Source organism: Diutina rugosa, assembly GCF_008704595.1.
Source record: "Diutina rugosa strain CBS 613 chromosome Unknown scaffold3_size541584, whole genome shotgun sequence".
Lineage (NCBI taxonomy): Eukaryota > Fungi > Ascomycota > Pichiomycetes > Serinales > Debaryomycetaceae > Diutina > Diutina rugosa.
The window spans coordinates 179,567-203,683 of NW_022995077.1; the positions used below are offsets into that span (position 1 = coordinate 179,567).

At 51.6% G+C, this 24,117-nt stretch overlaps 7 protein-coding genes across 7 annotated transcripts in view; 4 read left to right on the top strand and 3 right to left on the bottom strand. All coding sequences in view use genetic code 12, as the record gives it.

Annotated features, from left to right (window-relative positions):
* Window positions 1-3,919: 3,919 nt before the first annotated feature.
* DIURU_000728 (uncharacterized protein) lies at window positions 3,920-5,590 on the top strand (the record flags this gene model as incomplete). Its single annotated transcript, XM_034159008.1, has 1 exon — window positions 3,920-5,590. The coding sequence occupies one exon, from the start codon at window positions 3,920-3,922 to the stop codon at window positions 5,588-5,590; it is 1,671 nt and encodes a 556-aa protein (XP_034014395.1).
* A 4,479-nt stretch (window positions 5,591-10,069) lies between these two features.
* DIURU_000729 (uncharacterized protein) lies at window positions 10,070-10,582 on the top strand (the record flags this gene model as incomplete). The annotated part of the gene is made up of 1 exon (XM_034159009.1): window positions 10,070-10,582. The coding sequence occupies one exon, from the start codon at window positions 10,070-10,072 to the stop codon at window positions 10,580-10,582; it is 513 nt and encodes a 170-aa protein (XP_034014396.1).
* Window positions 10,583-12,035: 1,453 nt separating this feature from the next.
* On the bottom strand, window positions 12,036-12,752 carry DPM1 (dolichyl-phosphate beta-D-mannosyltransferase; the record flags this gene model as incomplete). Its single annotated transcript, XM_034159011.1, has 1 exon — window positions 12,036-12,752. One exon carries the CDS (start codon window positions 12,750-12,752, stop codon window positions 12,036-12,038), a length of 717 nt encoding a protein of 238 aa, XP_034014397.1.
* A 79-nt stretch (window positions 12,753-12,831) lies between these two features.
* Window positions 12,832-13,380, bottom strand: DIURU_000731 (methylated-DNA--protein-cysteine methyltransferase; the record flags this gene model as incomplete). The annotated part of the gene is made up of 1 exon (XM_034159012.1): window positions 12,832-13,380. One exon carries the CDS (start codon window positions 13,378-13,380, stop codon window positions 12,832-12,834), a length of 549 nt encoding a protein of 182 aa, XP_034014398.1.
* A 669-nt stretch (window positions 13,381-14,049) lies between these two features.
* DIURU_000732 (U2 snRNP complex subunit) lies at window positions 14,050-17,301 on the bottom strand (the record flags this gene model as incomplete). Its single annotated transcript, XM_034159013.1, has 1 exon — window positions 14,050-17,301. One exon carries the CDS (start codon window positions 17,299-17,301, stop codon window positions 14,050-14,052), a length of 3,252 nt encoding a protein of 1,083 aa, XP_034014399.1.
* Window positions 17,302-19,305: 2,004 nt separating this feature from the next.
* On the top strand, window positions 19,306-21,483 carry DIURU_000733 (serine/threonine protein kinase; the record flags this gene model as incomplete). The annotated part of the gene is made up of 1 exon (XM_034159014.1): window positions 19,306-21,483. The coding sequence occupies one exon, from the start codon at window positions 19,306-19,308 to the stop codon at window positions 21,481-21,483; it is 2,178 nt and encodes a 725-aa protein (XP_034014400.1).
* A 1,949-nt stretch (window positions 21,484-23,432) lies between these two features.
* The window catches only part of MIH1 (putative tyrosine protein phosphatase), a gene marked incomplete at both ends in the record, with an annotated part of 855 nt that continues 170 nt past the window's right edge, over window positions 23,433-24,117 (top strand). Inside the window, one exon of the mRNA XM_034159015.1 lies at window positions 23,433-24,117. This exon is cut by the window's right edge and continues 170 nt beyond it. Within this exon, the coding sequence (XP_034014401.1) occupies window positions 23,433-24,117 (685 nt within the window).

Consider the following 24,117-nt stretch of genomic DNA (forward strand, 5'->3'; position numbering starts at 1 on the left):
GCCACAAAATGCCCTTTGATTATCATTCGAGAATGTCTAAGTTTAAAATCTCGAAAAGGTTTCGAAGCCGAGAGACTTCCTCAAAAAGGTTCGTTACGGAATTTATGATGCTATCACCGAGAGTTCAATTGTGTTGGTATTCGCTTCCACTGCGGCTTGTCTCTAGTGTCCAAGATTTTCTCCGCGTTTTGGTGACCGCGCCCGGTGTCTAGACCCTGGTTCTCGGGGCGATTGAGGCTGATGCGCAACGCCTGAGGGCCCATTCGAGGTCTAGAGCCTGAGGGCATCGCCTCGATCGCCACCATCAATATACTACAAAAGCCAGGACATACGCGAAGTTTACTCGAGTGCAACTACAAACGATGATCATTTGTTAATGAATCCCAGTCCTCAGTGGCGTCCATGGTGTTGGACCCACTGTTACCAAACCATTGGTACACCCATTCTACTAGCACTTGACCACATTCCCTTATGTATCATGATACGACGGTTGCGTTCCAGGTTTACGGGAAACAGTCTTTTTGACATCTCGTACAGGGGCTAGTTGATCGACGCTGGCACTAAACACTGTTTTTACCGTGTGCGACTAAACAGCGACCACGACTAAGGGGATTTTACCCTATGGCCACGCGCTAGTGGTAACGAAGCCTGCACGTGACGCTGCGCGGTGTATGGGGAGCGTGTAAGCCATCCAATAATTGTCGGGGCAATCCTGCAGACAGACAGATACTGCCCCCACGCCCAAGCAAAGAAACATGACCTCCCCCCCGGCAACGCGACCGCGGACTGGCGGGAGCATACCCTTAAACGAGCTGCCGGGGGCTTATTCAGCAGTGTCGGGGGCTTGTTAGGAGTATGCCAAGCCGGCTCGCCGTCAGCCTGTGTTGTTACCTCACCACCATCACACATTCCTCACGGTGGACACAGCCAAGGGGCTGTGGACCACTCATAGCCTGAGGTCACAACGTTCTCTTACTGCGCCCAGTGGGCTGCCCCCTGCCTCTACCTCTATGCGCTGTGCCAGCACCGCCCGCAGCACCACCTTCCCCCCCAAGCGGTATGACCTCATAAAATATCCATCCGATGGCGCTGCGGTGCCGAACATTACGAACGTGCATCGTAGATCTTCCCCATTGGCCGCAGTGGTTGGAAAAGCGGCCACCCGCGACATGGAGGCTGAGACAACTGCCAAAGTAATGACCTCGAGCTACAACCAGAGATATTGGCCCGATACGTGACCTGGCGCTGGCGAATCGCCTATTGCTGCGTAACTGGCTTGGTATTGGCGAATTCTGGGGTGATAACCAAATGCCGTAGCCGCTGGGATGGTCCGCTTTTCTTTTTTGGCACCACTAATTTTTGTATCTTGGCCCCGCATATTCCCTGTTTACTACGTAAATGATTGACGTTTACAAAGCGGCCCTCGTTGACAAACAACGCGGGATAGGTTTCCTAGGGCGGTAGTGTCGCCGACGTCGCTCCTGTGGTAGACAATAGCCTGCGGGAGATAATCGGAGACAGAGGCATAGGTGGCTGTCGTGTCCACACCCGGCAAGCCTTCCCGACACACGCAACCCTCGATTGGGCAACGATCACCGCCTGCTGTGAGGAAGAAAAAATATCTGCGGCATCGATGCCGCAATTAGACTTTTGCGAACACGTTGCGGACGGTTCGAGTGCGAGACATTTTCCCGATGGGTCGGGTGCACCTGCCCTCGCTGCAGCTGCCAACACTGCCCCAGCGTCATCGGTTTGCTTAGTCGCGGTTTAAGCCCTCGATTTGCGAGGGTGACGTCGGTTAACCACCAGTATCTGGGCAAGGCACCACCCTACTTTTACGAGCCCCAGAGAAGGAATAAAAAAGCAACGCCAAGAAGTTGGGGGGGTCCCAGTGCATGGAAGGTGGTGCGTTCGGGGTAATGTCCCCTCCAGCCGTGCTCAACTTACTCACGTTTGCATGCTACCCCCGCCGACGAGAATGCTGTGAGAATGTGTTACGTTGTCGCCCGGTGATCTTAACGGGGGGCATAAGTGGGGGTGCATTTACGAACAGGGCTTAACCCAAGACAGGTATCGCCTCGTCAAACTTACTGACCGTGGAAAATCCTGCCAAATTGGCCTCCTAGCTGGTGCATCGGAGTTATCACGCACTCTCTCTGATAATAATTCTCCCGTACACTACCTCTTCGGAATAAACCTGTCGTCCGCCTGTGATCGGCGCTGTGAGCGCATGTGACTCGGTGACGGTTTGTCTCTCCTTCCTCTTGCCTAGCGCCCCAATATCTTCGGATAATTCCGCAACTGGTAACCAACCTAAACACCCGTATTCTGCGAACAAAAAACTTCTCTCATGCGATCCCCGATCCTCGCTCGGTGCCAGGGCACACTCTGACGAATAAAAAAACGTTTGCGATGAGGTTATGCCTGATTCGTCGTTAGGGTGACGCTTAGCCACGATCGAGTGTTGCCCGACAGTTGTTTGGCGGTTGTCAGCGAATGTCGTGACCCCCGTGGCTGAGGGACAGAGCCATGCCACGGCGTTGCGGGTTTTGTGGTAACGCCGGCTACAGCGTTCGGCGCAGGTAATGGGTTCGCTCGCGCTGATCATTCGGGCCTCAGCCTTCTGTAGGCTCAGACACTCGCAGACATAGTGGTACGCCTGGCGGTGCCGTGCGCCCCCCCGATTGGGCGGAGAGAAGACGCAAACAACGCGCAATGACGATATAGCGTATGCAACCGAACCTCGTCAGCCCCCACGTTACAATAGGCCGTTGCTTCTGTTGCATGCAGAGAATCTGCAGGAAAGCTTTGCCGACTTCGTCCAGCAGAGGTTGCGGGGTATTTTGCCCCGAAACCCACCGCGGCTCCCTCTCCACAGGGCTGCAGTGGGACCATGTTCTCCACCAGGGGGTATACGTTCACCTGGAATTGTTCCTGGAATGTCTCATATCGGCGTCATCATCGATAATGAGCTTTGTGGTCCGGCCACGAGGCCTACCTCTGGGTATGTGGCTGAGATCATGGACCGTGGTCAAATCCTTCACTTGCATGGCTGATTCTGCGTAGCGGCTAAAACTTTTTGTGAGTGTGAGAGTCACCGATGAGGGCTGTGTGGACATAGACGACGACACGGCAAATGATGATCCGGCTATGGCTGCTGCTCCATGATGTCAATTGATCACTGAGCCACAAAACGGTAATGCCGCTCGTGCCAATTGGCCAATGGCGACCGCTGGCTTAGCTGATTTGGCCGTCGTCACGCCGACCCCTTGGACAGGCTTCTTTTGTCTCTGATTTGTCGCGCAAGGTTTCGTACTCGCTGGTTACGCAGCACTCGCACGTACACCCATAGGATACAAGCATCTGGGCACGACACGACCCCCCGCTTTCGGCTATAGCCGGTAGGGGTAAGGCTTTTCCTCTCAGCAGAAAGACGATGACACCCACCTCGTCCACCGTCACCGCCCCCGTGAAGGTGTACCCGATCGCCTGCTACGTGTGATAACTTTACTTGCCTGCAGTACTACTCTATCCACGATGATTTGCCGAAACAACCTCGTTAGTGACCGTTGATAGCGCCACTTAATCTCTGGCATCGTTGCCAACGGATAAATCTTCCTTTCGTCATCGCGACCGCACCTGGGGTGGGGGGAAGGGAAGCCTGCACCCACGCAGTGCTTTCCGTCACGCGCCCTGGCTATCTCCGCATATGTGCTTCCCAAACCAGATTATCCAGCGTTATTTTGTTGTCGTCGACAGGTAAGCCACCGAAACCGTGCGGGTAAAAAATATCGTAACGCGCCCACCTCAAATAATATATTACCATCGGGGACGGCGGTATTTAATCAAACCGTCGACGCCCCATCGTCGTTTTTGACTCGAGCAAGGCATGTTCCTGATAACTCACCCGGTCATAGACATGTTTGATGATATCCCACCCTTAGATGACCCTACCCACCACCCCGAGCCCTATCCCCAGAACCCGACCCAGGTGACCCCTCAGCTGGCCCCCGCCGCCAACCATGGCTACTTCCCGTATATGATGCCTCCCCAGGAGCCCGAGCCCGTGTTTGACCCCCCGCTGCTGCTGTACCCGCTGTATCTGGTCCCCGGCGCCGGGGCGACGCTGTTTGTCGCCGGCGGCGCCAGCGTCGACGACTTGCGGGGGGCGCTGGTGCCGGCGCTGGCGCTGGCGCCGCTGCTCGTACAGGCGCCCCCGGCGCCCCAGCTGGTGCCTCTGGGACCCATACCCCCCAGACCACCCCTTAATGAAGACAGCTACCTGCTGTACTCGCTGATCCCCACTTACCCCCACGAGGACGGCGCGGCGCTGGCGCCGCCCGTGGCTGCCCCGGCGGCGGTCGACCCTTACTACATGCCCGAGTACCAGCTGTTTCTGGCGCCCCAGGTGCCTCAGGCCTACTACGGCGGCGCCTACCCTCCGTCAGAGTGGAGCCAACCACCGCTACTGCATCTGATGCCGCCGGCGCCACCGGCGCCACCCCACTCGCTAATGGCGCCGCTGGGGTTCGTGCTGCCGCTGATGCTGTCCCAGTTCTATAGTGGTGACCAGACGACGCCGCTCCCGACCCCAAACAAGCAAGAAGCCGTCGACTCCTACGACCACTTCACGTTCGACCCCGTCATGGGGCCTGTGGCCACCATCAACCCCCACCACCACCAGCCGCCGATGGCGCCTCAAGCGCCGCAACAGGTGCCCCCACAGGCGCCACCCCAAGCGCCCGCAGCGGTGCCGCCACAAGCAGCGCCCAGCCGCACCACAGCGCTGGCCATCGTCCACACTCCCGGCGGCCCCCGTCGCTACCGAGTCATCAGAGGCATGCTGGCCGGCGGCTCGCTGACCCGACCACCGAAAGTGGCGCCGGGCCACCCCGACATGCTGTATGTGCTTGTCGACTTGCAAATCAACGGCGCCCTGCCCCAAGAGTTGTGCTACCCGCAGTGGCTGGAAGAAGAGAAGCTTGACCACCGCCGCATCATCAGAATCGAGCGCATCCAACAAGGAAACAAGCTCATCGCCAACTTCTCCATCGTCGGCGCCGCCAACGACCACCCAGTGACGCTCGCGCTGCCTGAGCCAGGAGTAGACGTCGTCGAAGTGCTGTGTCTCGAGTGCAGCGTGCGCTCGTCGGACGACCCCGAGCTGAGTGACGACGAAGACCCCCACATCAAAATCGAGGGCGACCGCGCCTACCAGTACTACATCACCCTGGTGGAAGTGATTGAGATCGTCGAGCTCTTGATCGGCACCCAGGCCAAGGACAGCGCCGAGCGCCGCCGCGAGCGCGGGCGGGTGCGCCTGAACTTGGTCCCCTTCTGGCTGAAGCGGCCCATCAGCCTGAGGATGAACGAGCCGCTGGCGCTGGCCCACCAAGGCAACCATACCAATCTCGACTTCCGCGTCGAACTCGCCAAGCGCATCATGGGCTACGAGATCCGTAAGCCCCGCGGGTTCGATAAAGAAGTGAGAATCTTGCGGTGGGACAAGTTGGTGCCGGCTTTGAAGCGGGCGTTGCAGAGCTACTACACCGAGATTCCTCCCCACGAGGCCGACCAGCTATACGGCTAAAGGCGCCTCGACAGTCTAATCATAATAAAATCTGTGGGGACCATATTTTAATAATAACGAGTAATGAGCCAACGTGTAGCCAAGCAGTTCCTAGATATCTCCTATTATTAACGTCTTTCACCACTGCTGGCATCGCCTCTCGTGATAGTCGGAGGAAACTGGCTTTGAAGCCATTACCTCAAAAAAGCTCTAACCAAGCACTCTGTGGTAAAAATTGCTATTGTCTCACTTGGGGATCTCAGCGAATGATCTGTGGGTGGGGAAACCACCGCTACGTGGCGTCTCCGCTGCTGTAGACGCTGGTAAAAATTGCCGAAATGCCTGGCACCTGAAACTCAAATCGCTCACCAAACACCCGCTTCCCGTTACTTCCCTAAAGACCAAATTCCCAAATCATCCTCTAGTAAGATCAACCCCTGTGGGCCTGTCTGACAGGAGATCGACAATACGTTGGCCACAAACTCTTAGGCGAATCTTAATCCCTAATTCGATTGAGGGGTGTTTCGTCTGCGATGCAGCGAACGATATTTATTCTGAAAAAGAAATCTTTGGGGGTTGATCGTTAGGCAAATTTTTTTAAGGGCCCCGCACCGTCGCCGCTGGCCTGTCACCGTCAACGAGTGACAAGGCATGGCTGGTGTCACCTATTGTTGGTGTAATCTCTTTCTTCGAACAATAAGGCAGGCGCCGAGACGCGGGGCAAGTGTAGCCGACACGTGTGCGTGGCCACCGAACAATGGCCTATTGGCGCTGCCTCAACTTCGTACCCCCCCGCGAGCAAGGGTATGAGGACAATAACGCGTATCTTCACCTACGGCACTCGTCGTCACATGCTTGGGGGAGAATCGACGATCTCTACATGAGTGGCCCCTCCGTTTACCCTGCCGCAAGCCGCCTTAACCCTAGTTGAGGCGGGCGCGCGAGTTTATTCTTCGTCCCCTCAACAGAAGGGCCCAAGTACGATTTTCTCCGTAGACCCGGCAAAAACCACGATCTTTAGGAGTAGCAACAATGATAGCGGGGAACTGGAGCCGGCACCCGCCACTAGGCTTTTTTTCGCCGATAAACGTCAACAGATCATGTCCCCCTGGACCCAGGGGAACCTGAAACGATCAAATTTCAACTGGCATAGGGGCACAGACCAGCGATAAAAACTCTGCTCTTCTCCGATAAAAAACTTTGACACCCATTTGGTTTTATTGTCGATGGTCTCTTTTCCCAGTTAGGTCGTCGTTACAGCGGTTTTTGACCGTTCCAGTGCCCTTCATCGTTGATTTTACCATCGGTCTCGCTAACATGATCCTATCAAATCAAAGCTGTGGCCAATACGAACAGATAGTTGATCCAGTTGCCCGACACTCAAACCAAGCACTCACTGGTGGTTTTCCTTGAGTTTTCGGATGGATTATGGTATTCGATTCCTCATGATTTCGTTTGTGGGATATCGTGGAACGGGAACCATCAATCCTCTGTTAACAAGCTCAGGAAGGTTAACCACAAGATCCACGATCCATCGCTAGCATTGTCTCATCGAGGGTATCGAACGAGGCTTATTGGGTATTGAGCTCGAAGTTTCTTTTCTAAGACCCACGCAAATATAATGGATTCGACATCAATTGTTGGAAGCGATCATTATCGTCGTTGATTCAACTTTTACCACTGAGGGAGATCATATTCTGGCGGGGTGATGGTGTTGATCGTGACGTGTTTTTCTCTCGTTGAAAGGAGAGGTCCGACGCTTGAAAGTGAATGAATTCGTTCGATAACTCTTAAATCTGAAATGAGCCAATTCGGCAGAAAAAGTACTCACGGTCTCAGCTGAGTAAGGCGTTACCATCGACGTTGATGCATGGGGTATACGAGTATTCTCCTCTCAGCGGCGTATGAGCGTTCAGAATTAGTCCACACTCGGATATTCCAAAGATGTTATCGTTAAGGTGGAAATATTTTCATGGTCTGGCTTCACTTCCGTGGGCTCAATGAGTAACACTGGAGTTCTACTGGCTTACATGATGTACGCGCCATTGGCACTTTCAGGTTATAACGATGGACACCTACTTCGATGAACGATATATTGAGCATCACCTCCAGCCGAACAAGTTGAAATCATGGTCAAGACAGGTGTCGAGGTTAAACGTTATGGGGGACAATTTCGCTGGTCTACTTTCGAGATTTTCGGTCGACTTACGCACAATGTTCAAATGGATCTTCGATCATGCGAGCGAAGTTTAGGTGGCCGATCATCGAAAATAAGACCACTTTAGCATCGCAAAAACTAGTAATCGACCACCAAACTGAAACAATTATCTAGGGGCTTGTTGAGGTATTTATCCATCCAATCTTGACCTCCATTTTCTTGTACCATCGACACGAATATTATTTACCAATCGTTTGAAGAGTATGCGCCAAGTACGATCCTCGAAAGTAAGACCACCTCACGAGAAAGATGCGGGGCTACTCGAAAACGATATTGTGCTTTACTCGAACATACGAACTCCCCTCAGGTTGAGTGATGTAGTCAAAATAACGGCTATATGGTACAGCTATGCCAAGAACGGAATGTGCCCTTGAAGAGACAAGTGTGTTCTTGCTTAGAATATGGTTATGTGGTTCATGATATTTTGTTTGACTATCGGTCTGGAATTTTCGCTAATGGCGTTGAGGATTGTATTCATCATCTACTCCGTATATTACAGGGGTAAGCCGAGCTTCATTGTTTTGAGGTCGAGAAATTAGTATCTGCTACGTCGACACAGGTAACTTTCCAACTAAACAAATGGTGGATGGGAGACTTCTCCTCGTCAGGATGAGTCCAATTGTCATGAGTTATTCATCCTATAAAATTTTGAACGACATTGGAGGCTTATGATGTGGAGATTATGAGTAAACCCCAACCCATTAATGTGGTGTGTATGTTTTATGTTTCACTCAATCTCGAGTTATCGGACTTCAAAAGTGATCAGAAAGACATCTTTACGAACAATAATTTCAGTTATTTTCTGGATCTTATTTGCACCGCTCCATAACTGCCCAGCCGAGACAAATATTTCGGTATTGGGCTTGCTATTTCCAGTCGTTCGTATCATCACTTGTATCTTCACAACTCGTCGATTTTTGATCCTTCTGTCATTACCCCCATATTGCGGGCGAAGCACAGCTGCCTACGCTTGTAACTAAACTTTAAATTTGCGTTTGCGCAATAAGCGAGCATAAAGTTTGAGTAACAAAACGCAAGTTTGTGAATTGCTTTTTCCTCAAATCTGTGTTGCATTTAAAATGCCTAGGTAATGAGCGCTGTCTGTGGGGGCACCCGGCCTGTCTTCTGCAGGAGCCGCACCAGATTTTGTTAATGCAAGTGATGGTTGCTAACAATCTGATAGACCTAAAAGGGTGAAAAAGAAACTCCCTATTTTGAGGTGGTAAAAAAATATGATCTTTTCTGTGGGTTCAAACGAGAAGACTTATACCGTCTTAGGAATGTTGGAGATTGAATCAACGCAACGGTTGTCAACTATCTACCACTGAGCGGAATGTCATCCTCCGGGGTCTAGAGCGCGTCGTATCATTCACGCTGAGGCTGCCACCACTGGTCGAATACTGTTCTTTTTCTCTAATCAGAGCTGAAGTCAACATTGTATTCCGATGAGATGACTGACACTTGCTGTTGGTAATATTCCTTGTCAAAAATTGCCATAACGATATTGATACCCCAAATGATGCTACCTTTTTTTCTACCTAATGCCGAAACGTCTTCGAATGAGCATATATAAGCCCCTAGATGTCTTTTGGAGGTTAAATTATGATTGTGCACGAAGACTCGATCGTGAAAATTTTTCATGTTGACATCAAATCGAGCCATTGACGTAGTCCAGACTGAAAAACTGACTCGATTTTTGGCCCTGAGTGAACCTTAGTCGTATTTCATGAGTTTTGCCGATCCAAAACCTCGCGAAACCGCGTGGCACCCAAAAATTCAATTGCATTCCACAGTAGACGTGTTTGTAGTCAGTTTGTGGAATATTTGGATGATGTGGCTCTGCTGGCCAAACGGTTAAGGCATCCGCCTCCTACTATGAGTAAAGTGGAAGACTCCGGGTTCGAGTCCCGGGTAGAGCTTTTCCTTTTTCTACTTCAATCATCCTGTAAATGGCAATTTGATCTGATTATCAGGTTTGTTTGACGTTTGGAAGTTGACGAGTGATTAGCTCAAGTTGGTAAACGTTAATGCTCGCCCATACCTGTAAGAAATTTGAATTTTTATTCCATACGCTTGTAAGCTTCGGATCAATTTAACGCAACAGACGAAGACGAAAGCATTGACTACGTTCATATAGAGAAACTACCAAATAGACCGTGTTAACAGCATGGCGGAATGGTGGCCGAAAAGCGGGGACGCGAGCTAAATCAACTCCTTATTCGCTTATATGCACGCATGCGGCACATTTTGATCGGTCCACTCTCATACCGTGGGCAACAAGAATGACATTCGGTCGGTCGATGGGCTTGTCGTATTGGCTTCTGTACGTTGCCCTAGGTGCCCTTGCCTTCACCTACTTCATCGACCCACGGGCAGTATCAAACTTTCGGATTGCCCTCTTGCTGAAGCCCTACTGCGCCACACATCCTCAGGATTGCCAGAATCTCCTTGGTGGATCGAATTATGGACTCGAAACACGGGCGTTTGACAATTACGACATGATATACCTCAGACCTTGGATTCTTTCCCGGTTGGACAAGGCAATTATCGGCGGAATATACTGGGTTTTGATGCGTTTCGGTCATTCGAATATCGATATCACGTACACGTTGGAAACACTTCAAATTGGGCTCGCAGCGTTTTACGTGACGGTGGTCATGATTACAAGGTTCATTCTAACATCAAGAATATGGCTTTTATGCTTTATGGGTATCGCAGCCAGTGTAATTGACTCGTGGCTGGTGGTAGTGAAGCCCGTACAAATAGCCGCCCAAATGTTGAAGTGTATCAATTGAAACATGCAAGCCTTGCCGGTTCAAGGCGACATGGTGAATGGAATGGAAGAAAATTTGGTTTGTAAACAATACGCTAAGCTGTACAAGACAAGAATATTTGAGCCGGCGTCTCCTCGAAATATTCCACCGATACGACTTAATTCATTTGCCATGCGTTATAAGCATTTCTGCGTCACAGAGGGAGTTGACCGACGCACCGCAACTTGAATTTAGCAGACACTATCGCAGTAGCTATAGCACATTTGAACTATGAATTATGTATTAAACAAAGACGCCATTCTCTCGACCAGAAACATGTTAGGCCTAATAATAAATGACATCTTCTATAGTTGCTTCTTTTGCAGAGAACATGAGGGACGATATTTTTAAATCCACTGTCTGCGATGACAATGATGTGTGCTTGCCCGGTTGTTGCATCCAGCCATATGCAGTCTTACCGTATCCGCTTTAGTGCCGAGGTCGGTCCGACTAATGTTACATTGAGACATTTTGTGTGCGCAAACCACCACAGCCTGCAATCTTTCAAATTGATTTTGTGAGACTTTGTGTTGATGGAGTTTTTCCAAATATCGTTGAGGGAAAAAGAAAAGAAGTAGACAGGTATTATGTGATAAGTTAAACCGCTATTGTGTAATGGACGTTCTTATCATGCCATCGAAACGAACACAGGGCCTATTAATAGCCCGGTATTGGCATGTACTGTTGGCCACCAACATAATAGTTGCCCAGAAAACCTGTTGTCGTTTACCTACTTGGACACGTAGAGCTAATCAAATCAAATCTTGGCAGATACTCTTTGAAGCTGTGTTATGGATGGCTTGGCTTTGAGGTCAATTCAAACAAAGAGGTCTCAAGCCCTCGGGCCCGCACATTCTCATACTGGATCTGGACCTGACTCAGCCACCAATCATTCAATTCCGTTACAAAACACGCGAGAGTACAGAAGGAGAGCAAAAAAATTGATGCAGATTCCACAAAACGTACGAATGTACTGAAGAAACTCGTCAAAAGTTGCACAATAGCATCCATTCGTCATTTCTGAGTGAAGTTATGATAACCCCATACTCAACTGTACGTTTGTTGCACATAACGTTAACTTACACTCGGGGAACTAAAAAAAGTTAGTTTCAATCCACACCTACATGAGTACCCTCTTTTTAATTGAAAAATTTTCATCCAAGGTACAGTGGTCGAGAGGTTAAGACGCTGGATGCAGGTTCCAGTTCCATTTGGAGCGCAGGTTCGAACCCTGTCTGTGCCGAAGACTTTACTTTTTTGCACTTGGAAGTTTTTCTAAGAAAATATGCTGGCCTCCTCCCGTGGCTGCAAGCGATAGATTGGTTGTATTTTTGGTTTTCGCCTACCGGATTGGTAGGTAGACTGAGGCGACGGACAAGTACATTTTCGTATGTTCATTACACCTATATTCTTCGTTCAAGAGTCTCATTAATGCCTAGACAGTGGTGAACAAAGTCCAAACACCCTTCAAGTAGCCAACAATTTCGTCACCGCCCAATTTCAGTTCACCGTACAATCTGTCGACGAAAGCAATGGGAACTTCACCAATAGTGAAGCCCATGGATCTAGCACGCACCATCATTTCCATTTGGAACACGTACCCCTTGGACACGGTGGCGGCAATGATTTTTTGGAGAACCTCCTTCTTGTATAAACGGTACGAACCGGTCAAGTCCAGCACGTGAGGACGCAACACCGTTGAGGCCAAGAAGTTGGCCCCGTTCGACACCAACTTCCGCTTGAAGTCCCAGCCGTAAACACCACCATCACCAGCGTATCTGGTACCGGTGACGATATCGTAGTTGCCTTCCTTTTGCTTGGCAATGAATTGGGGGATGGCCTCGGGGTGGTGCGAGAAGTCGGCGTCCATGATGATGACAAAGTTCCCGGTGACGTATTGCAAACCGTGCACGTAGGCGGTACCCAAGCCCAACTTACCGGCACGAGGGCGCAACTGGATGTGTTCCTTGCCAAACACGTCGATAAGCTGCTTGGCGATTTCCTGGGTGCCGTCAGGGGAGGCGTCGTCAACGATCACCACTTCCCAGTCGAGCTTGTGCTGGTCCATCGTCTTGGCAAGCAAGTACACGAGGATGGGCAAGTTCTTTCTCTCGTTGTAGGTGGGGAGGATAACAGAGTACTTGTCGGGCATGGTGACACGTAGGAATGAACGCGAATTTCGTCACTATGAGCGCGCCGCGTTTGGTGCGAAAACAAAAAATGAGCCAACCCTAGTGAGCAGTGACAATTGTATCATACGAGGAGCCTAGCTCCTTGCGAAGAAGATACTCCTTGTTGCCGACACCGTAACGAAACCCAGTGAGGTGTTTTTGCGACCCTAACACCCGGTGGCACGGAACTACAATGACAATTCGGTTGGCACCCACCGCGCTGCCCAATGCTCGCGGATGAGTGTTTAGTTTCTTTGCGAGTGCGGCGTAGGTAGTCGTGGTGCCAGCTTCGATTTGGCGAAGTTCATCCCACACCTGGCGTTGGAAGGGGGTGCCAAGAATGTATTTCACCTTGACAGTGGCCAGCAGAGCAGGGTTGGCTAAGACATGCTCGAACTGGCTAATTGTTTCGGCAATGGCTGGGTTATCTGGTGGCAAGTGAGACGTGAGTTGATACTGGGGAACCACGGAAAGATCGCGCGCCATGATGGTCTTAACGTCGCTAGCCGAAGTACCCATGTTGGCATAGCATAGGTTACCTTCGCTGTCGACACATACTGCCGCGAACGCGTCGGGAGTACTGGTAATCGCGTAGTATAACACTGGCATGGGACGCGTCTTGTGGTCTTGGTAGAGTTTCGCACCCGCAGCCGCACTCGCACTAGATGATTATTAGCAGAACGTGGCACAAGGTGCGTGCCAGTTGGCTTAGCGATTTGTATCACCAGCACCTCCATATGGGGCAAGAAAAAAGCCCCCATCATAATTTCCACAAAACGAGCAATAAGCCTCGACCCAAGCCTCTACTATGTCTACGGGGCGAGCCAGTACTCGCGTACTTGTGGTGTAGAACAAGCCCCCAGCGATAAGGCTCCCTTTTGCAGGTAAGTTGTATCGGTGATGTGTCGGAAATATTTATTGGCGTTTTCTCTCATTTTCGCCAAAGAAATAACTAGAACGTAAATCCCCTTCTGGTACGCCGCACGCCTGTCATCCATGAGGAGGGGTCATAATATTAAATTCTAACGTCCGCCACGGGTCTAGATCGCTGGTGCATAGTACAGGTGGACGGAGAAAGAGGGGATGAGGCAGTGAGGTTGAAGGTATACAAAAACTTTAAACCACATGACAACCAGATCGATGGACCGTCGGGGATTTGCGGTAAAAACTTTATTTGGTGATTATTATTTAATCCTCGATCTTAAGTTTATTATTGGTGAGGGGGAGACATACATCGCCTACATCCCATTAAAATCTTGGCGAGGCTTTGTTAAATAACTAAGGGAGTGCCCGATCACGGATCTCAAGTAAGCGGCGTTCGATTTCCCCGACCAGTCGTTTAAGCCTTGTTGCGATCGTTTGTTTAACGTCATCTGCCTGTTGGTGGAATTGCTCCAATAAGTCTCCATCGATGACGTTATACGAAGGGCCATAATAGCCACGACTTTTGATGGCGTCTTTACCAAGCAAGTTTTGTGAGTTGAACTCAGTATACAATGCTGCCATCTCCGTCAGTAATGATTGGAAAAATTTAAGCTCCAGCAGGGTGAGGAGAGGCAACATCACTCCAATGGTGCCAAGGATGCCGAAATAAATCAACAGTTCCTGACCACCGCCGTATATTAACAGTCCTCGGCACAATTTGACGATGGCATCACCAACGTAATATTGAGCCACGGGCTTCAACCGGACGGGAGCGCCTTGAAGGTATTCGGGATGGCTTTTGATCCATAACGGCCACAGCAGATCCACTGCCTTGCTGGTCACGTCGTCAAGCTCGTTTATCCACACATTGCCGAACCGGTCGCCACCAGCAACGGTGGTGTGGTCGAGCACAATCGCGGTAGTGACGTGACGGTCACTGGTATCGTCAGCCACCGCCACAAATTGCTGGGTAGAGGTATCAAAGTTGAATATGCGAACTGATCGACGAATGTCGCCCAAGGCAAGTCGATCACCTTCCATATTTTGAAGGGAAACAATGGTAGTTTGGGGTATTATTGTCGCCCCCTTGAATAAGAGCTGCTTAAGCCCAACATCATAGTAGCGTATCTCTTGTCCATGACCTAAAAGAAGTCTTCCTTGAAACCCGAGAAGCGTCTGAAAGCCCGGGAGTTTCGTGTCGGTAGTGTGTAAGTATTCATATTGAGAGTCTTCCCCGACAAGGATCAGAACCACTTGACCGGGGAGGGCGATGAAAAGATACTGCTTACCCTTGAGTTTGGCCCTTACCATCAGTGTTGCTTGCGAGCAGTCAGGAGTCTCAGGTATAGTCTCCACATTAGACTCAGTTACTACCTGTACTCCGTTTGAAGTAGCCACGTAGAACGAGTCACCGTCTTCGAGTACTCGTTTACCATTGCCCTCAACGTCGACCGTTTCAGGGACTAATGGCCCTAGGGTGACTAACCCCGTCTCTTCCTCCTCACCCACATTGAAGATGACAAGCTCACCGCGACGATTAATCCCCACCACGGCTTCGCCGCCTATTTCTTCCAGGATAAAACCTGCGCCACAGACGAGATCGAGGTTTAAGAGCGGCGAGAGATCGCCTTTGCCAGTTAAAAGCCAGGTCGCCGACAGAATCACGAGCGAACCTAATGTTCCCGTAGAGTAAAGTGATACGGGGGAAGTACCTATAAACTTCTTTCTCGTACCAGTGATATCACCCGTAATTGGGTCAATTTGGTTTAGGACAAACACCCCCAGCTCCATACCAATACTCAAATGGGACCCGCGAAGATTAAGTGACAGAGGCGTAGCCAGAAGCGCTTGGATCAGAAGTACTTCGAGGCACAGATTCTCTTGAAGCAGCACCACTTGGATTTCATTATCCTTGGTACCAACGACGACGTAATTAGCTCTTCTGGTCAAGTCCATGGCAAGTGAGGTGACACCGGTGTCAACTTCAAGTCGCTCGCCGTACTCGGCTAATTGATCGTCAGTAGCATCTATTTCAAAGTAGACAAGAGCACCATCCAGAAGGGCCACCACTACTTGAAAATTATTAGCAGCAGCGGCCACAACAGAAATCCCAGCAGGAGGATGCCACATGGTTTGTTTGCCATCAAGCTTAATGTGATTAATACCGTCACGGTAAACCTGGATCAACGACGAAACCCCCACTTGAGCCACCAATACGGTGGGCTGAGTCTCAATGAAATGACTATCTTTGACATTTTCAACCACTTCGCCAATCAGGAGTACAAGCGTCTTCAGCTCGGTACTCAGAGTGATTACAAGGTACTCGTCCAGATCACTTTTACGCGTTTTCTTGGTGGTAAACACTGATGTGGGAACAAATGGAAGTGGCAGTGATACAAGGATCAGTGTTGGGGTGCCTTTCCGTACTTTATTAGTCAGTTGAGGCAGCTTCAAAATCATAGTCTGATTGTATAGCGCCGCATCCATCACGGGTGAGCCCTTATATATCTTCAGACTCACCTCAAGATGTTTAAGTTCTTGTCGAGGGGTCCATGAATCCATCGATTCGTCCCCCATCAGCTCAATTAAGTACATGACGACGTCGCCGACCACGGGATTGGCAATAAGGTAGCCCGCACGCAAAATGCCAATCAGAAGACACGGCTCGATGGTTTCGTAGTACACAACGTTAACCTGCTCAACAAACTCACGTTCGGAGTCGATGGTGGTCAATACTCGCCACAAGTGACCAGTAGTGTCTTGTAATAATAAGAACTGCTGTTTCTTCTTTGTCTGAGTTGCGTGGCACACAATGGGTAGGTTCAGGGGTATTGAGGCTATTATCGGCGCCAGTTTGGCCAGAGGACCTGAATAGTATGCAATTTTACCTGGTTGAGCCACGTAGACCCCACCAAAGGGAGCCTGAACCAAATGGTATGATTCGTTATTCTCGTCTAAGGCTGTTGGTTGTCCTAGTAGACGAATGATATTGAGCCCTTGGTCAAACGTATACCATTTAAGGTAGTCTTTGCCATCGGGATCGGCCTCCACGGTGACAAACATCGGGTTCTCAAAACGAGTATCAATTGCCGCCATAGTAAGAATTACCAGAGAGACATCGACTTTCAACTGGACGGGAGCCTCGACGGTAACTCCTCGCAGCGCCAGGTAGGCCACGGGGTATATTATCCGGTTACTCTGAAGACCGGCAAGCATCACGCACCGGTCGTCTGGGTCCACCACCATGAATTCGCCAGCGTTGGTGCGGTTAAAGCCATTTTTCTCGAATGGTTGACGTAGCCGTTGTACCCAACCAGACGTTTGTAGCTCTAAAATCACCAATTGGCCCAGGTCCAGAGTCACCACTAGGAAATCAACCAGCAGCCCTGCGGGGCGAATTTTAGCAATGTGCCATATCCTTCCGAGTAACGGCAGGTAGTTAAGCCGCTGAGGAGTATCATTCTCTCCAGCGAGCCCCACCACCAATAATGACGAACCTCTGGAAACCACGATCTGTTGCGACAGCGTGCCGTCATCAAGGAAATGACCGACGACGACCTCGTGCCATTGCTGAGTGGGTTCCACTGTCAAATGGTATAGATGCATTATAAAGAAAAACCCACAACTCGGCCGGAGTCAGCGACGCACCGTCCGGGGTTCAGTTTCTTAGATGCGGTTTGAGATGGCTCGACCGTTTCGACGCCGCACCGTCGTGTGACTGTATGCAGGTAATCAGTGATGACGGGTCGATGCCTTCATAGTAAGGATACGCCAGAAAGAGCCTTTACTAAGTGGAACAATGCTTTGTTTTTGCCACTTCTACCATTGACATTTTTCGGCTAGACAATAGCTTGCGGAAGGGGTAGTGAAACGCGCTTTAGCGGAGGGGGCGGGTGTCAGGCACAATGGAATTTTGGTCCCCAGAGTATTTACCAAAATACACCATAGAGTAGGCCACGGGCGATAACCGTGCAGAGCGTGCCACCGTTAGCCACAAGGCGGCTCTCAGGGTCCGGTGTCGATTGCTGTCACCCTCTTGGTTTCGGCGTGCCTACTGTAGCCCAGGGCTATCCGGAGGTCTTGTGACTCTTCGTTTTGGGATTGTTTAGTAAACGGACCGCTCCCCAATTCCGTCCGATTGCTGGATTTGACCAATAAAGCCGACGAACGACAACATGCCATGCGGTGCGAATTTCACTTCGGCTTTGGCAATTACTTGGAAGATGACAAACAGGGAGAGATGACTAAACCCTTTGGCCAGGAATCTTACACAAACACGCTTTGCGATAAATAGTGGTCTTAGGGGCCCGGGCTGCGTGTGCTGGCTCGTACCGGGGGTTTCGGCTCGAGCAACGCTTGCTTTTTTATTTATATACCGCTTTACATTTCCGCGAGTGTTTATATCAGCTCCCATCTCGGGAGTGTAAACAAGGCGTATTGTTTGACGCACGCCATCTGCGACTTGACAGGGTGGGTGAGGTGGGGTGTGGTGATGGGGCATAAGCAATATTATCCACGACGAAACACAATGTGGGCAGTTAGTGCCGACACAATGGCTCTGCTAGAGCAAATAACGGTCTGCCGGTCGTCGCCAGGCGTGACCTTTAGTGGTGGTGGCCGGTCGGCAGGGTTCGCTTCTCGCGTCGCGCTTTGTTTTTTTGTGGACAGGGCGACTCAGCTGATGGCTAATGCCCAATCGGGGTGGACCCTTATGATGCACAAATAGTTCGGTACATATTTTGGCCCCTGCCAGCAACGACGGGGCTGAAGTGGCCGCCTCAGGCACTCGGAGGAGCCCCCAGCAACCAACTTTTGACATAATTAACTCACTGCCAATATCTTGAATCTAGTGTTATTTTTGAGGCGAGTGTCGGTGGATTGCTGTCAGCTTTGTAGTCGATCACCAGTAGCTGATTCTATTGAAGTAGTCGGACGCCACGACGGCTGATCCCATTATGCTACTATTCTCGGCGAGCCCGGGCTCGGGATCCGAGTAAACCCAAGAATTTCATAACCCGTGGATAACTGGTAACTCAAAAACAACCTGTGTGGTAAATGGTACGTGGCGCTGGTACAGATACGTCAGCCAAGACCCGTATATATTTTCGCTCAGCCATGGCCGGTGGGGCGTGACGTCACCGTGCCCCATGGTGGACACCGGACTCCGAAGGGAATAGGGTTTCCCCATAGTCTCGGGTACGACGGCGTTGCTGTCATTTTCTACTTCCCCTTCCAGCTACTCCCGGGTCCTAATCGGTACACTCTGATAAGCTCTGGGCTCTAGTCGTCTAATCGTGACGGACGACTCGAGGCTTATCAGATCTCCATATACTTACCCCTTCTACATCGCTACAATTGGCCTCGACCTTTGTTTGACGCGTATAGCATCAAACTCCTTCGCCTAGTCGTTTTGCAACCGTTTTTCCCCTCTCACATTCCCGACTCATACTTCACACCTTGGCCACTTTCGCCGATACGCGCTTACTACCCGATCCACCACCCTAGGCCGGTGCGCCTTCGACCCGCTTGCAGCCTCAGCCACCACCCCTGCAACCCGCTAGCGACGCCGATTGACTTTCTCCCGTTGCCCCCCGCTGTCGCTTTGCCGCCATGGACGTCACCACCCTCGCGGTGCTGAGCGATGGGCGCCGCAAAGTGATCAACGGCCACTACCGGGTCCTCCGCAAGATCGGCGAGGGCCAGTACGGCAAAGTGCTTTTGGCCGAGGTGGTGAAACCTCTTGGTGACCTCACTAAGGGCTTTGTTGCCATCAAAACCATCAACCGCGTCGATAAGCTGAAACTCCTCACCAAGGCCTACTTGCTGCAACTGACGAAGATCCAGCGGGAAATCGCCATCATGAAGAAGCTGAGCCACCCCAATGTGGTGAAGTTGTATCAGGTGATCGACGATTTACGCTTTGATAAGATTCTCCTCGTGTTAGAGTATTGCCAGTTAGGTGAACTCGACTGGAAGCGGTATAATCATTATCACGAGAAGTATAAGCTGCTCCTGTCTCAAACGGAAAAACTACCGCGTATCACCCTTGAAAAAGTACTTCGGGATGTGGTATTGGGCCTTCATTATCTCCATGATTGCAAACACATTGTCCACCGTGATGTCAAGCCGCTGAATCTCCTTGTCGATGCTACCCACACCGTCAAAATATCCGACTTTGGAGTGCTGTTAATCCTTGAGAATAACGCTAACGACGCCAAGGAGCTTGCTCGGACCATGGGCACGCCGGCGTTCTTTGCCCCCGAGCTATGTCAGTTTGTCCACAAGCGCATGAGTGCTTTGACAGGCCAACCCGCTGCCGATCTTCTTGCTCTGCCGCAAGGAGCTCAGCTGATCGGGCTGGTGATCGATAAACGCATCGACTTGTGGCTGCTTGGCGTCAGTCTCTATACACTCATCTTCCACGAGGTGCCGTTTCTGGGACGCAATGAGTTTGAGTTATTTAAACACATTGTCCGCCAGCCGTTAGTGTTTCCCTCAGTGGTGAAACTGAAACGAGCTCAGCCTCAAGACGTCGAGGAGCTTGACGCTTTACAGGACCTCATCACTCAGCTTTTACAAAAAGACCCGCTCAAACGACCTACGATCACCCAAATTGCCAACCATAAATTCACTACCTTTGACCTTACCGCTTCCGAGCGCAAAAAGTGGATCGCGCTGATTCCTGACTACGGCGACGATAATACTCTTTCTACACGCATCCGCCGGTTATTCAAACCGGTACCGCCTCGGGAAACTCCCATATCACCGCTCAAACCTAGTGAGCCTGACACCTCGTCGCCGAGACGTCCTGTCGGCAAATTGGAGGCAGTGGACGACTTGCTCGACCTGTACTTTGACGATCTGGCCCTGGATCTGAGCTACGGTGCCGACGCCGAGGCCGTCGACACTCTGAACACTCTTTCCCAGTTAGACGACTTCAAGTTTGACGCTCCGCCACAATTTGACCGCATCAAAAAGCCTACACGGGTGGCTACCGTCACTCCGTTGAACCTAGGAAATTTAGGCCCCCTTCATACTCCTCCCCGAGGTTCTCCTCGTGTTTCACCTAACCGTGATACGCCTCCCATCAAACCACCCCCCGTGAGCATCGGCGCTCGTTCTCCCGGTACGTTTCTGGGCCTTTTTAGTCCCGCTCGCAAAATGTTTGCCCCGCGGTCTCGTCGAGGACTGGCTCTGTCGACGACCAGCAACCGCAGTGTGCGTAGTGGCAGTCTGTTGCGCCTGCTGAGCTCGCCCCAGAAACTGCCCACTAAACCTCCTGAAGTTCCCGCTAAGGATCCCGTGATCGAACACACCATCAGCCTGCTATCGCTGCCTCCTACAAAGCAACGGGGAGCGAAGCAGGTGACTGACCTTGCTCCACCGCCGGCATTTGCATTGGCAGCAGCATTAACCGGTGGCGGCTCTAGCGATAAGCGAGGGAGGAAACTGCTGCTTGATCTGGGACGGCTGCTGCGGCTGCTGCGACTGCTGAGGCTGCTGCGACCGCTGGCGGCCCTGTCGCCGGCAGCACTGCCGTTCGGAGGGCTGTTGGCCCGCATCACACTGCTGCTGCTGTCGCTCAACCTTAATGCCTATCTCACTGACGACAACAGCATCTTAGCGGGGCGCAAGTCCATCAACGAAAACGATAGCAGCGACTGGGAAGCGGAAGCGTTCACTGACGACGACGACTACGACGAGGGCGACCTGACGATGATCCTGGAAGCACCGCCAGTGCCTAAGCACACGGTGCTGATGGACGAGTACTTATCGCGGTTGCCCTAAACACAGCTGCCCTAAACACAGCTGCCCTAAACACGTAGACACGTAATTAGACATGGTTATTAATAGACATTCACTCAGATCAAACCTTCACAGAAAATACGAATAATAATCAACATTCACTTATGATTCGCAAGGGAAATGGCCTAGACGCTTTACGGTGTGAACTCAGCTTCGATTACTGCTCACTACTGATGGAAATGTGACACAAAGCACTGGCTATTCTTAGCATACGGATTCTCTGGTGGGATTGAGCCGTATACGTCCATGCCACGGAGAAACTCAAGAATATTACGAGAAAGGTGCGGCGAGAACGCTACGTATACTTTGTTGTCATGGGAAAAAGCTTAATCTGTGATCTGGTAAACCAGGAACTGACCTCGAGGGTCTCGGGATGAGCCGCAATGGGGGGGACTTCTTGATTGCTGCTTGGCGGCTACCTTGAATCCCGCCCTCCCCGCGACACGACTAGACACGATATTTTTCAGATCAATTAGACGGAGACAGACGAGGTTTACGGGTATGGAAATTGATAAGAGTATTTTGATTCGATCAAAGTGTTATCGTTACTAGCTAAGCCAATGGCTCGCTATTCAAAGGGTGGTGGTGGTAATTTCATTTCGCAATCGGTGCGGTAGTTTGTAACCGTAATGTTTTGTCATCAATGCCGCACAATGTATGCCGACTTCCTTCTCTATACCGGGATAGATCCCTGGAAAATCAAGGGGCAGCGAGGGGCTCCTAGGGAGCAACTGGCGACGTCCGATGACCCCGTTTGTATTTGCACCCAATTAGACTACTACCGTCCCCGCAAATAAGCCATCTTTGGCGTTAGCCCAAAACATCAATAACCCCTCGGTTGGAGGCATAAGTTTCGGTTTTGGTGGTTCGCAGGGATGATATGCTCCGCGGACGCCGCGATGGCTTTTTGCGATGTTTCACCTCTACTGTAGCGCACATATGTCGCCTGGTGACGGTGGGTGTAGCAGGTAAATTTACACGACAAACACCGAGACGGAAGACCCTCGTGGCTGGTAACGAGATGTCAACGATGCAACGGTAGCCGTAGGCATTGACGAAAGCGGGCCCCACTGACGGGGGAGAGGGTCCGATCGTCGTCTACAGAGGAAATGAGGCGACGGCGATGGCCATTGTCTGCCAGCGGGCACCAGCCTGACTTAGTCGTTACACAAGCGTGATATTCGGGGGGGCACTAACGTTAGGAATAGGCGGGTGATCGGTGCCGGTTGGCAGAGCCACTATTGCCCTAGCTTAAAACGGGCGGAAAAAATAAATTTACTGCATCGCCTGCCGGCACCCACCCTCGATCGGGTCAACAATTGTCAGTGGCAGGGTGTGTGCGGTGGCAGGGAAGGTTTTTTTTTTTTTTTTTTTTATTNGCGCAGGGCTCGCAACGGACAGACAAGCAAAAGATTTGCCTGTCAGTGAGGCCAAATCAGGGTTGAAATTTCCTACCGCTACCACCTAGTGGTAACTCTGCCGACTACATAAAACATCAACACGTCTTTACTGGCTACTACGCCTTCCCGAGAAATAAATAGAGGACAGCAACCAGCGAATAAGCTTTAGGGGAGGATCTCGTAGTTCTCCACGGGGAGCAATCCCCTGAGGGAGCGGTCAGTCACGCCATTCCGTTTGCTTCGGTCGAGTATTTACCCATTTCCCATTACGCCCCCCGGAAATATTTGGCACCTGCATCATTGAGTATTTTCTCACTTTCTCGAGCAGCGCGCCCGCAGCGGTGTGGATGCGCGCATGGGTAAGCACACCGGCGCGCAGCGTGGGCGCGCGAGCAGCGCCGTAGCGCCAATCGCCCGCGAAAATCTTAACGAGCAAATATAAGCTCGCGGTTCCCTCCACCCTCTGACCCTTCACCCGCCCCACCGCAACCCACCCACCTGAGAGGTATCCCACCCAATTGCATGACGACGATGGTGTTGGAATCGCCGTTGGCGTCGCGTACTCGCGACTTCATCCGGTTTGCCCCTGGCGACGACGGCAGCGACAGCGACGAGTCGCTCGTTGACGACCCCGAGCTCGACGACGACGACGACGTCCCCGCGCTCAAGCACCGCCGCCCGTCGGCGGCCACCGCCGTGGTCGCGGACACCCCCGCTCCCCCGTTGGCGCCGGCGCCGCGGGAGTCGCGGTTGCTCCTGCTGTCGATCTCGACCTTCGCCGTCGACAGCGACACCATCCCCCGCATCCTGCCCCTGTGTCTTGCGGCGCTTGTCGCCGGCGATCACCCGGGGTTCGACGCCGTCGAGATCATCGACTGCCGCTTTGACTACGAGTTCAGGGGCGGCCACATCGCCGGCGCCGTCAACGTGCTGACGATGGACGCGCTCGAGCGACGGTTTTTCACCACCGGCGCCACCGGTAAAAGCGGCGTCGTCCTCTACGTGTTCCACTGCGAATTCTCGGTGTACCGGGGCCCCAACATGGCGGGCAAGTTGCGCTCGCTCGACCGCGCCCACAACATCGCCCACTACCCGGCGCTCTCCTACCCCGACGTCGTGGTGTTGGACGGGGGCTACAAGGAGTTCCAGCGGCTTCACCCGGCGTGCTGCGGCGGCTACGTCGCCATGAACGACGACGCCCACGCCGAGACGTGCG